General features: G+C 44.1%; 1 protein-coding gene across 4 annotated transcripts in view; it reads left to right on the top strand.

Annotated features, from left to right (window-relative positions):
- dzank1 (double zinc ribbon and ankyrin repeat domains 1) overlaps positions 1–13,452 on the top strand; it is a 151,997-nt gene that overhangs the window by 68,945 nt on the left and 69,600 nt on the right. For 3 of the 4 annotated variants that reach the window (XM_069932015.1, XM_069932011.1, XM_069932013.1), the window contains one exon: positions 8,758–8,925. The exons of the other annotated variant lie outside the window; for it this stretch is intronic. In XM_069932015.1, the coding sequence (XP_069788116.1) occupies positions 8,758–8,925 (168 nt within the window). The remainder of the gene's footprint in view (positions 1–8,757; positions 8,926–13,452) is intronic. 4 annotated transcript variants of the gene reach the window in all.

Raw genomic sequence — 13,452 nt, 5'->3', positions numbered from 1 at the left:
TGCTCAAGGAGGACTTGATCATATGTCGGAGACAAAATTCTGTATGCCTGACCAGATGAGGAGAACTGCACTGTCGGTATTTGGGTATCGGACCAGTCACTTAGGGACATCAAGTTCCGACACATCGGTCCCAAATCTTTTGCCTGGTGAGTAGTGCCAATTTCAAGGGTGACATGAGGAATGGCCTCACCTGCCATCTCATACCATTCCAGTTGTTCAGATGTCAGTGCCACCGTAGCGGCCACTCCCTCCTTTCCTATCACTATGTAGTCCGAATTAACCTCCCATTGCCTGCCCTCTACCTCTTCATAAAAGGCATGCTGATATATTTCATCCCCATCCCTATCGTAAAAGAGGGTCATATGGGGGGGGGTCCGAGGGAGGGGTATACGGGTGTAACGTCTGGATCCACGGCTTCCATTGATTATAAAGCTTTAGCAGCCCTCCCTTCTGTGGGTCCTCTGGTTGCAACAACCCCCAGTAAATGTCAGCCCATTGTCCCTCAGACACGGATCCTCCAGCTGCCGCCAACAACATCTGAGAACTGGAATGCAGTGTAGTTAATGAACAGTTCATAGAATATCCATTTGGAAAGGTGACCTCTATTCCACTGGGTCCACAAAGGATCGATGCTCCGCACTTGACCAACAGGTCTCTGCCCAAGAGATTGGTAGGGCACCTGGCTGACAAAATGTATTGATGTGTAAAAGTCTGTCCCGCCACAGAATTGACTAGTGGTGTAGAAAACGGCAGATTTTCTGGTGTACCCGAGAACCCTATCAGCTGGACGCTAGAGGATGATGTTTTATCTTGAAATTCAGTGCCAGTGAGTGTTGAAAATCTGGCTCCCGTATCCACTAAAAAGGATACTTCCATGTCCATTACTTTAATATGCAGGAAAGGGTCTGCCATCCTAGCCTGCTCGTGGGTGCTCGGGCTCCGTCACTGTGGGCAATATTGCTCCTCCTCTGTCAGCAAAGGGAATTGTCTCTTCGGAGCTAGAGCCGCATAGGGTGCTTGATGTACCGGGGGTGGCACTGACGATCTCTGGGGCTGGACCCAATGCTCATTTTGTGGTGGTCCATATCCCCTTCCCCCAGTGTCCCGAGGATCCCAAGCTAGGGGGCAGTCTCTCTTCCAGTGTCCTGGCTGACCGCATACAAAACATACGGCTGGTTGCATTCGTGGAGCACCCCGACCTCTCCCTCTTACTCGGAATCCCCCCATTGGACCTCCCATTCTGGCCACATAGGTGGGACCCGGTGCCCAATATGGGGCCGGGTGCCAACTCATATTATTCCCTTGTGGTGGCTGCGGTGGCTGCTGAATCATCTGGTTCGCACCCTTTGAGGAAATCTTTTTTTGTCTCATTTGCCTTTTTCCTAGCCTCTTCCAATTGAAGCTTAAGGAGTTGCACTTGTGCCGACTCCGTAGTATGTTTGTCCTCCTTTTGCTTAGCCCTGTAACGTTTCATGTGATGGGTCAAATGTTTTTCCCATTGCTCATTCGAGCAGCCAGGAATATCAGGGTTATACTCTAACGCTTCCCTAACTACAGCTGGCAGTCCACTCATTACTGCAGCCCTAAATAGTGTAGTCTGCAAGGGATCTGTGGCTGGGTGTACTCCTGCTTTATCCGTCCAACTCTCCTTACACTGACTCAAAAAGGTCAAGATCTCCTCATCCTCTGACTCCTTTTATCTATTGTGAGGAGTGGGGGTGGTGTGATCCTCTGACATTCCTACCGAGAAGGCATTCTCAAGTGACTGTTCTTGCTCTCTCTCATTTGTTTTTCCCAAGCACCTACTATTTTCCCTTACTGCACATATATCATTCTGTATTTCATGCACCCATTCCTTTGTTTCCTCCACTCTCTCCTGTGCAACTCTCTTAAGTCTCTCCTTTGCCTCATGTAGTTCTGGACCTGTTAACTCAGTGACATTCACTATTCCCTCACTTATCTGCATCATTGGCATCTGGGGAATAGGATAAGGTGGTGGCAACATCTCTGGTAACTTTGGATATAGCGGGGCTGATGGCTTAACCTCCCCTGTTTTCTCCTTTGTGATAGGGGATCCCTTTTTAATATCATGTTGAAGGTTCGCTTCCACAGCCATGCAAGCCAATGTCATATTGTGTAAATCTGCCCTTCTCTGTTCCTTCACTTCTTTCTGCTGTTTAAGCCTTCTTCTATTCCATATAGATCCTTGTCCTTTTGCCTCATGTTCCCGTACCTCCTTTGCCGCTTCCCTCTCGGCTTCTCCTAAGTACATGACCAGCTGGATTTTTTCAAACCCTCACGGTACCTTCCCCTGACTCTGCAGCTCTTTCCATATCTGTTCGTACCGTGCCATAGCCTGTACCTCCTCTCCCTTTGATAATCCTTCCAGTAATTGATTCCTTGTTTTTTCCCACTGTCGGTTTACAGATGGGGGAACCCCTCTGTCTCCCCCGAGCTCTTGCCCTACATCCCTATTTACTCCTTCCATCTCCGTTCTGATCTTTAACCCTTTAGACTTCGTACTTCACTGGGTCTCTCCCCGGTAGGATTTTGACACCCTGCAATTTACTTCATCCCTTCCCACGTTATTATGAACACCAGCGGCACACTACACACGATCCTTAAACAAATACTTATTATAAACTATTATGATACACTATACGATTCCTAAACAGATACTTATCCATTATAGAAGCAAATAACTATAAAACAATACACCTTATACAGATACTTATACACTACTATGGTATACGATCCTTAATCAAATACTTATTACACACTACAGAAACAAATAACTATCACAATGCACCTTATACAGATACTTATACCCTACTATGGTACACGATCCGTAATCAAATACTTATTACACCCTATAGAAGCAAATAACCATCACCATACACCTTATTCTAATTGGCCAAGTGTCTAAAGCTATCTCTCGAGATCGCTACGAGGGGACTCCAACCCCCTTTCTACTAGGAGTACTCCAACCCCCTTTCTACTAGGAGTACTCCAACCCCCTTTCTACTAGGAGGACTCCAACCCCCTTTTTACTACAGGGGACTCCAACCCGTTCTAGGAGGACTCCAACCCCCTTCTACTACAGGGGACTCCAACCCTGTTCTACTAGGAGGACTCCAACCCCCTTCTACTACAGGGGACTCCAAACCCGTTCTACTAGGGGGACTCCAACCCCCTTTTGTTTTATTCTTTGGCTTTAACGAGGGCTTTTGCAGAGTAGTGACAACACACAATTTATCTTTGCCAATAGCAGAATTTCGTTAAAACAGGCGTCTGCTTACCTCCCTTTGTAGGATGGTCACTTGTTGTTATCACCACACCACAATCGACCGGTGTTTCGTATCTTTTTCTTCCGTCACTTCTCCATCTTCATCACGTCGGGGTCACCAAATTGTCAGACTCTGGCTTTACCTTACTCTTAATTTAGTCTATGTGTGGTCTGAGTCCAGCATGTTCTTTGAATGAAGTGATAGGAGAAGGTATTCGGTTCAACAGTCAATTTATTACACAGCACAAGAATAAAACTTAACAGAGCTCTGGGTCAGTCGTTAGTTCATAGGTCACCTGCACAGTGAGCTATTCCCCAAGACTGACCCCTATTGTCCAGTTGGCTCAGTTTATATAGATCAACCTTATCATACAGAACAAAAGTTGGCTTCCTTTGCTAGATTTCATTATCATACAGAACAAAAGTTGTCTTCCTTTGCTAGATCTTTTTGCATAAGGGTTATCACAAGTCATCTCCTGTTTTGCAGATATCTGGGGTGTAGCACTCCCCTCTTAATCCTCCAAGCCAAACTATCCTGTTGATTGGATCAGAAATTAATTCATCCCCAGATATCTCTAATCACCATTCTGTCCCTGTCTGGCCAATTTCTGCTGTTTTCTTTAACACCTCCTCATGCCTTAATCTTCCTCCTAGACTGGTTTTCCATTCACTTTGTTTCTTGCAGGCCATTCTTTGTTCTGGTCTGGCCTGTGTCTCCTGTGCTACTCACCACCTCCTTCAGTTTGAGCATTCCTCCTAAATCGTTTTATGCATTTCCTCTCCCTGTATTTGGGAGCAGACAATTTTGCTCAGCCAACTTTGCTCCATGCTGTGATTGCCACTTAATCACATTCCTCTTTTTCCCTGAACCATGCAGTAAATATAAACTTATTAATTAATCATTTCTTTCATAATGTTTTAACCCCTAGATTCCAACAGTTTTCATCAAGGTATAAGCAAAGAGCAGGCAGGTACCTGAATAAAAAGGGGGAGGGAAGAGAGGAGAGAAAAATGGGCAAGGGGAGGAGCTCAGATGAACAGACAAGAGATCAAAGATGGATATGGGTGGGAGGGAAGAAGAGAAAAAGCAAAGAAATTTTAGGGAGAGGGGTAACTCACTGAATGGAGAAGGAAGAGAAGAGGGTAGGGAATGGGAGGAAAAGAGCCAGAGGGATAAGGAAACAGAAACTGGAGAAGTCGATGTTAATGCCATCTGGTTGGAGGGCGCCCAGACAGAATATTAGGTGTTGTTCCTCTAATCTGTATGTAGCCTTGGTTAGGCAGAGCACAAAACCATAGATAGACATATCAGTGTGGGAATGGGGTGTGGAATTAAAATGGTTGGACACTGGGAGGTCCCTATTGTTGCAGCGGAAAGAGTAAAGGTGCTCAACAAAGTGATTACTCAGTCTGTGTCTTCTCTCTCCAATGAAGAGGAACCCACAACAGGAACAGCAGATACAGTATATAATCTCTGTAGATTCACAAATGAAGTGTTGTTTCACTTAGAAGGACTGTTTGGGGCCTCAAATGGTGGTGAGGGAGATGGTATGGGCGCAAGTGTAGCATTTCTTGTAGCCACAGAGGTAGGTACCCAGGATGCAATTAGTAGGAAGGGATGACTAGATGGAGCAACCCTGAAGAAAGCAGAGAGATGAGGGGAGAATGTGTCTGGTGGTGGAAATTGTGGATATTGGATACAGAGACTGGTGTGCAGGTAAGAGCTATTGATGTAGAGGGGAAATCAATTTTTTGAAGAAGGAGGATATCTTGAATGCTTGCATGGTAAAGATGAGATAGCATTTCTTCAGGATTACAGAGCATATTTACATAAATATAAATTAGAAGTTCAACACATTTAAAATATTAAGACTTGTTCATTGACATTCCATCATACCCAATCCCCAAATGTTCTGGGAGGTCAGAAATCTGATGACTTGGGGGATAATACTCTTGCCTAATCTGGACGCAAGGGCCTGAGTGCTTCAATACTTCCTACCAGATGGCAGAAGGGAGAATAGTTTACTTGAGGGGTGTGTTGAGTCCTTCACAATGTTTATTGCCTTTTGCCTGCATATATTGTAGATGTCCTTCATTGTAGGAAGAGAGCCCCAGTGATCTTTTCCGCTGACTTCACTATCCTCTGCAGGGTCTTGTGGTCCAAGTAGGTACAGCTTCCAAACCAGGCGGTGATGCAGTTGCACAGGATGCTCTCGATACATTCTCTATAGAATGTACTGAGGATGGAAGATGAACTTACCTCAGTCTTTGCAGGAAGTAGAGGCAGCTCTGGGCTTACTTGGCTATGGAGCTTGTGTTAAGGGACCATGTGAGGTTATCCTGAGGCAGAATTTGGAGAAAGGAATAGAATCCTTGCAGAGAACAGGGTGTGAAGCGGTGTAGTTGAGGTAACTATGGGAGCTGGTAAGTTTGTAGAAAATGAAGTATACTCAGGCTTCTCTTCATATCGTATAAGTTTGTAGAAAATGTCTGTAGAGAGTTTGTCTCCCGAGATGGGGACAGAGAGATCGAGAAAGATGAGAATATTGCCAGAGGTTGGATCAAATGAATTTCAGATAGGGTGAAAGCAGCAAAGTGGATAAAGTTGATGACCTCATCATGGCTTTACACTTTTGCTGCCGTTCCCACCACAACTCCTCTCCATTCAATCCCCTCCTCTTATCACTTCTCAAGTTAGTTTCTCTTCTGTTCTCCTACCCTATCCATGTATGGCCTCTTGGCTGTTGGCCTGTGCTCCAACCCTTGCCCCTTCTTCCCTCCTCCCCACCTTTAATTCAATGTCTGCCTGCTTTTTGCTTATACCTTGAAGAAGGTCTCCAATAGATCCAGCACTTGGTGCATTGCACTATAATCACAGCATCCTCAGAATGACCCAGAACACACAAATTGCTGATCAAGTTCAGCAGATTAAGGCAGCAACATTGTAGAAAACAAAAGTGAATATTTTCATATGGATCCTTCCTAAAAATACTTTATTAACTAAAATTAAAATGATCCTTTTTATGCAAATAAGCAAAAACGTGAAATCAAAATTCAAGAGCTGGTGGGCATACTACAGCACCCAAAAGTATGGAGGAATTTCTGATTGGTTTGGCTGAGAAAAAATTAAAAATCATCCACTCTTGTGTTTGCCTGGCTCAGTAGTAACTCCAAAGAAGATTGAGGTTTAGATTGCAAAAATCTGGGTGATGCTCCAGTACAGTGTGGAAGGAGTTGCCTTTTCAATGTCATGTTAATCCCAGATCTTGTCTGCTCTATGACATGAATGTAAAGGATTCAAAGAGCCTATGTCACAAAAGGGTTAGGAGTTTTTTTTTTCTGATGCCCTGTGGTGATACAACCACCAGACTGTCTGTGACTGTCTGCATTCCTACCTGCCTTCTGCAGGGGGCAACCCACTGTAACTACAGGGAGGTAACCTGGGAGGCTGGCTCCACCTACTCCCTGCCAATTACCAGCCCAATATAAAGCCTCATGCTGGCCTTGTGTAGGCAGTAGAGCACGTGGACCCGGAAGGGATACAGAACTCTGTGTGCTAATTAAAGCCTGTAGTACAGCCTTCGTAGTTTGAGCTTGTTTGTTTGCACTGCAGCGCATCACCTGTCCTACTCTAAATTTATCTCTTATTTTCACAGATTTCCAGTATCTCATTTAGATGTCTTGTTAACCTTTAAAAATGTGTGTGTTTTAAGAAGAATGCCATTTCAAAATAAGTGCTTTCATCAATAACATCTCGGCTCCAATTCCAGTCTCCCCTCATTCCCTGTTCGTATAATTCAAGCTCCCTCCCTTCATGGTAATAACATTCAGCATCTCACTCCCACTACTGCCTTCTCCAGGACCCTAGAGAAGCTGCTCAGGAATTCCTGGAGAACAGTTCCTGCTGGAGTCTGGGGGACATCAGGAGAAATGCTGTACTTCACCAAGAGTGTTTTTTTTTTACATTTTAGCAATGTTTTCAAGATTCAAGTTTTCTTTATTATCATATACTGTATATAATACACAAAATTTGTACACTTTTGATTGCCATAAAAACACGCAGAGGTTCTGGTAAGAGAAAGAAAAGCAAAAGAGAGTACCTTCAGAGAAACTGACAGTGACAGCCCGTGGTTTCACTTCCTGCACTCTCTGCATATCTCCAATCTCTAATAAAACATAATCTCTGCAGCCACACAGCCTTCTGTTTGTTCCAGCGGTAAACCCAAGCTCTTAGTTCTGAACTTCCATTAGTTAGGAAGATGTTTACATCTGAGGCCCTTCAGGATCCCTGCTGACCATTCTCACTCTCACAGGTCCCAATCTCTATATCTGGTTCCTACAAGCTAGTCCCTAGCAGCATGCAGCTTTGAAACAGAATCTCTTGACATGAACGTCTCAAAATTCATTGTTTTGCGGCAGCATTACAGTGAAAAATATTGCTATAAATTACATTTCAAAAATAAATTAATAGCAAAAGGAAAATAGGAGAAAGTGAGGCTTTGTCAATGGTTCATTGTCCTTTCAGAAATCTGATGGCAGTGGGGAAGAAGCTGTCCTTTTGCCACTGGGTGCTCTTCTTTCAGCTCCTGTACCTGAATGGAGCAGTGTGAAGTGGATGTGGCTTGGGTGGTGGGGTCTTTGAGGATAGAGGCTACTTTCTTAAGACACCTCCTCTTGAAGATGTCTTCAGTAGAGTGAAGAATGATACCCCCATGATGTTGCTGGCCGAGTTAACAACTTTCTGGAGTTCTTAACTGTCCTGTACATTGGCACCTCCATACCAGACAGTGATGCAACCAGTCAGAATGTTCTCCACAGTAAAACTGTACAAAGTTTCTGGAGTTTTTGGTGATATACCAAATCTCCTGATGTGCCTCGTGTGAGTTCTTCAGCTTCCAGGTTCCTCAATGGTCCACTCTTGTGGTCACCTAACCTGTCGGGTCCATTCCCAGGCTTCTCCTTCTCATCAGTGGTAGGAGGTATTCTTCCACTCTGATGCCCTTCCCCATTCAGTTGATTTGGGAGCTCGCACTCTTCATGGTCTCCTGTCAGGCATGGGCACAAACCTCTGTAGGTTTTTTTTTTTAAAATCCACTGCCGGCCTCTTCTAAAGGCCATTTAAAATCTGTACAGGTCTGTTGGCATAATGTCCAGGCAGCAGGAATTGTAGAGATGTGCTGTGTCTCTGCTCTCCACTCTCCCAGGACCTCAGTTGTAGCAGTACTGTTGTGACCACAGCTTCAACAGCTCTGCCATTGTTTTAAAAAAAAGTCTCTCTCTCACATTATTAATGCAACCTTTGCCTATTGTCATTTGTTGAACCTTGCAGTCTTTAAAATGTTTCCTATTTCATATAGAAATGACAATGCAGGAAGTTACTTAATTTGCATGGTAAAATTTGAGACCACCAGACCATGTGGAATGCTTTGTATAATTATTCATTTATGAATTATCCCTTTCTTTACTTCCAGCCTGGTCTCCCTGTGAGTTACCTCAGCTGCTCTAAGTGTGGAGCAACTAATCATCCATATACTCAATTCTGTGCATTCTGTGGCATTTACCTGGAGCCACCGCCACCACGGCTGGATTCTCACAACAGCATGCTATTAGATTCTGGCCATTCCATGGCTCCAGGGGAGGTAGGTCCTATTGAACAATATCTTCTGTCAAAATCCGATACTTCCCTTTTTCATTTGACTCGTTTAAAACATCCATGCAAATTCACTCCCATGGTCAAGATTACTCTAGAGTGTGTGGGAAGTGAGTATTAAATCCTCAGAAGGGTCTAGCAAACATTTTGGAAGGAACAGGGAATGTCAAAAAGCATTCTTCTAGTTTCCTTTGAATACATTTGCCAATTAGCTGTAAAGTTATTGAAACTAGGAAGAAAATGGCTATGGTCTGGAAAAACTAAGAAGCAGTTTGTCTCCAGGAGTGCTTTCACTCTCAGCTGGTAACTCTACTCTCTAAGGCTAAATCTTAAAATAGATCAGGGATGGGCAACCTTTACCATGCATGGGCTGGATGGTGTGTCAGAGGTTGAACAATGGGCCGCACTGATGCTACCAATAATGAAATACTGAAACACAGACATTATACAATTAAAATTTTTGATAGTCTCTGCTTGAAGTACGTAGTGTACAATGTATGAACATAACTGTTGATAATTTATCAAAAAACAATCCACAGAATTAATTCAAGTAAAAGATCAACTGTATTCCTTCCAAAAAAACTACAACGATGTATTTCTGCTATTCCAGTGAAAACTCAAATCGATTAGCTTCCCCCACTCACATACCACCACCAAGGTTTGCACATGACTCGGCAGGCTGTGTTACTCCAGAGGGATTTGCTGATAATTTGCAAGAATTAAAACTACATTTAGCTGCATTTCTGTGAAAGAAAATGAAAACAATCATTTTATCCTCAAACACCACTTGCTAAATTTCTTGAGTTGTTTCTTTCCAACTGTTTGACTTTCCCACAACTACTATTTGTCACACATCCTCCAACTCTTGAGGAAAGGCCCCTATCTCAATTTGAATGGTGTCATTCCTTGGAGACTACTTCATGCACTGATTTTGTTCTTTTTAAGATGGACCTTGCACTATGTTTGCGTGCATTTTACTCTAATAAACCTGATTAGCTGGGGGTTTGAACGGTCAACATTTGACATCAAGCAATTGCCCTAGCCTTTAATTGGCTCCAGTAAAGATGACTTTAAGGTTGAGTTGGTGTGTGGCGCATTTATCTTTCCCCCGCACCAAGTTCCCATATTAAGGTGTGCTTGCAGCTGCACAGTGATCAGCCGGGCCCTCCCTCCCTTGCCCACGGCTCACATCCACTCCCCCTCCCACTCAGCCACACCACTTAGGGAGCGGCAGCAGCAGCGACAATATCCACCTACAAGGATATCTAGGTGCAACATGCACCACTTGTTCCTCTTCATTCCCCATTTCTTCTTCCTGGTGTTCACAGTCATGTTTCCCATGAGGTTTCCCAGTGGACGGAGTGACAAGGGACACCTGGACCTGCGTCCCCGTTGACAGATGTACTACGCACTGTTAGCCCTGAAGGGAGGAAACTCCCAAGATGCTTCCCCTCTGAGTCCCATGGTGCTTGTTAATGTGGGTTTCAGCGAACATTCGTGTTGATCCACTTAATTCCCCCACAAGAGTGTCCCGTGTCCCCTGCTCTGGTCCCCACCAACTAGACAAATCCACACCACTGAGATGCTTATTAATATTTCCTTGTCCTGCACATGTGAGATCTCAGGCTAGATAAATTTGGATCCAGCTCACCCCTGAAATAGATATATTTGCATGGAATTGTTCATAACCTTAGAATATCTCAAATTGCTTTACTATCAATTAGGTATTTTTTGGTGTCTTGTCGGTATTATAATTTGCATCACTACTGAGTTCGTCAATAGACAATGAAAAAGAGGTGCATTTCACCCTATCACCTGCATTTCTTTTATGATATTGGCCAGGTCATGCAGCAGGACCTCCCTATTTACAATAAGGTTGAGGTATCTTGTATATTCACCTTGTTACGAGTCCAGAGGACCCCAAACCCAGCAGCAATAGATATTCACCAAGGTAAATGGTTACTTAAACAAAAGTTGCTTTTAATTATCTTTAAACATGAAAACAGGAACGAACTTTATCACTATTAACTTAACAAACCTAACTTAACCCCCTTCTAATTCTAAGCACACGTGTGTGTGTAAGTTTAGAATAGTTTTTTGATTCACAGTCCAATCTCACTTCTCATTCCTCCAAGTTCACTGGTTGCAGGCAATTCTTATACTGTGCACAGAATTTAACATTTATGGTTCACTAGGCTTTGGTGTTTGAAAGATAAATGGTTACTACTCAGGAAGGTTCTTGTCAGTTTTCTGAGAGATTTGTTGTTCCTGGACACAAACTGATCCCTTTTAATCAGCCACGTCAGTGTCTTGCCGAAGAAACTTGCCCTATCTGGGTTTTCCAGATGATAACCTTTCTTTCAGGTCACTACAGAGTTCCTTTTTGTTTCCTTTATTTCAAGTGAAACATTAGGCAGCCAGTCCTCTCCTCTTGTATGGACTACTAGGGCTTTGACCAGGCTGAACTAAGAACTCGCAACATGACTGCAAAATGGGGTTTTCCACAAGCTTTCCAGCTTGTCCTGTTCCAGTCGCAACTGCTGTTGAACTGTAAAACTGCAGAACTAATCTCTCTTTTACTTTCTGCTTGCAAAACCACATGACCCTCTTAGAACAGCAAGTTACACTTCCAGACAGCCTGCGGCTCCGAACTACTCCTCTGTTTCATCTGTTGCTTTTCTAAACAAAAATCTATTAATGAAGTCTCTTGGGCACTCCCCAAAGTTTTCGCAAAGGCCCCCGGGAGCCGTCCTGACTGGCTCGAGCAGAGCTCCAGTATTTTAAATGAAATCTGTTTTGAAGTGTTTGAATGTGATCTACACTAAAAACCCTGCCCCAATTTATCTCCCAAAAACATATCTATATATAATACAAACAGAACATAATCTGTCACAACCTCAAGTTCATTATCATTTTACTATACAACCCAAGAAATAACATTTCTCTGTACCATGGTGCACACACACTATTCTTTGGCTTGGCTTTGCAGACGAAGATTTATGGAGGGGTATGTCCATGTCTGCTGCAGGCTCGTTGATGACTGACAAGTCCAATGTGGGACAGGCAGGCATGGATGCAAGGGAAAATTGGTTGGTTGGGGTTGGGTGTTGGGTTTTTCCTCCTTTGTCTTTTGTCAGTGAGGTGGGCTCTGCGATCTTCAAAGGAGATTGCTGCCCGCCAAACTGTGAGGCGCCAAGATGCATGGTTGGAGGCGAGATCAGCCCATTGGCGGTGGTCAATGTGGCAGGCACCAAGAGATTTCTTTAAGCAGTCCTTGTACCTCTTCTTTGGTGCACCTCTGTCTCGGTGCCCAGTGGAGAGCACGCCATAGAACACGATCTTGGGAAGGCGATGGTCCTCCATTCTGGAGGCGTGACCCACCCAGCGCAGTTGGGTCTTCAGCAGCATGGATTCGATGCTTGCGGACTCTGCCAGCTCGAGTACTTCGATGTTGGTGATGAAATCATTCCAATGAATGTTGAGGATGGAGTGGAGACAGCGCTGATGGAAGTGTTCTAGGAGCCGTAGGTGATGCCGGTAGAGCACCCATGATTCGGAGCCGAACAGGAGCTTGGGTAATGACAATGGCTCTGTACACACTAATCTTTGTGTGTTTCTTCAGGTGGTTATTTTTCCAGACTCTGTGTAGTCTTCCAAAGGCGCCATTTGCCTTGGCGAGTCTGTTGTCTATCTCTTTGTCGATCCTTGCATCAGATGAAATGGTGCAGCCGAGGTAGGTTCTGTGTGCCCGATGGAGATGTGGGGGGGCTGGTGGTCATGGTGGGGAGCTGGCTGATGTAGGACCTCTTTTCTTCAGGCTGACTTCCAGGCCAAACATTTTGGGCAGTTTCCACAAAACAGAACGTCATGCGCTGGAGAGCTGGCTCTGAATGGGCAACTAAAGCGGCATCGTCTGCAGAGTAGTTCACAGACAAGTTGCTCTTGTGTCTTGGTGTGAGCTTGCAGGCGCCTCAGATTGAAGAGACTCCCATCCATGCGGTACCGGATGTAAACACCGTCTTCATTGTTGAGGTATATTCAGTACTTAATCACATATATACATGAATATATACTTAAAAATGAATATATATAAATATTTTGGGATAATTTACTCAGCCTACAGGAAGAAGCTTTTACCCAGACTGGCAGTCGTGATTTTGATGCAGCTGTACCTCCTTCTAGATGGAAATGGGTCAAATAAACCATGAGCTAGATGTAAAGGGTCTTCGATAATTCTTTGAACCCTATTTAAATAATGCTCCTGGTAAATGTTGCCAATAGAGAAAAGGGAGACTCCAAGATCTTCTCAGTCATTTTGATGATCCTCATTATGGACCAGGTCCATTGCTTTGCCTTATCACAAAATAATGCAGCCAGAGAGGATGTTCTCCATTGTGCAAGTGTAAAATGTTATCAAGATGAAAGCTGGAAGCCTTGTCCTCCTCAACCTCCTTAGGAAGTTTAGGCACTGCTGCACGTTTCTGACTATAACAATTTGCTGTGGGTCCAGGATAGG

Source organism: Narcine bancroftii, chromosome 4, assembly GCF_036971445.1.
Source record: "Narcine bancroftii isolate sNarBan1 chromosome 4, sNarBan1.hap1, whole genome shotgun sequence".
Taxonomy (NCBI): domain Eukaryota; kingdom Metazoa; phylum Chordata; class Chondrichthyes; order Torpediniformes; family Narcinidae; genus Narcine; species Narcine bancroftii.
Note: the sequence above shows the minus strand (reverse complement) of the source record. Positions and strands in the feature narration are given on the sequence as shown.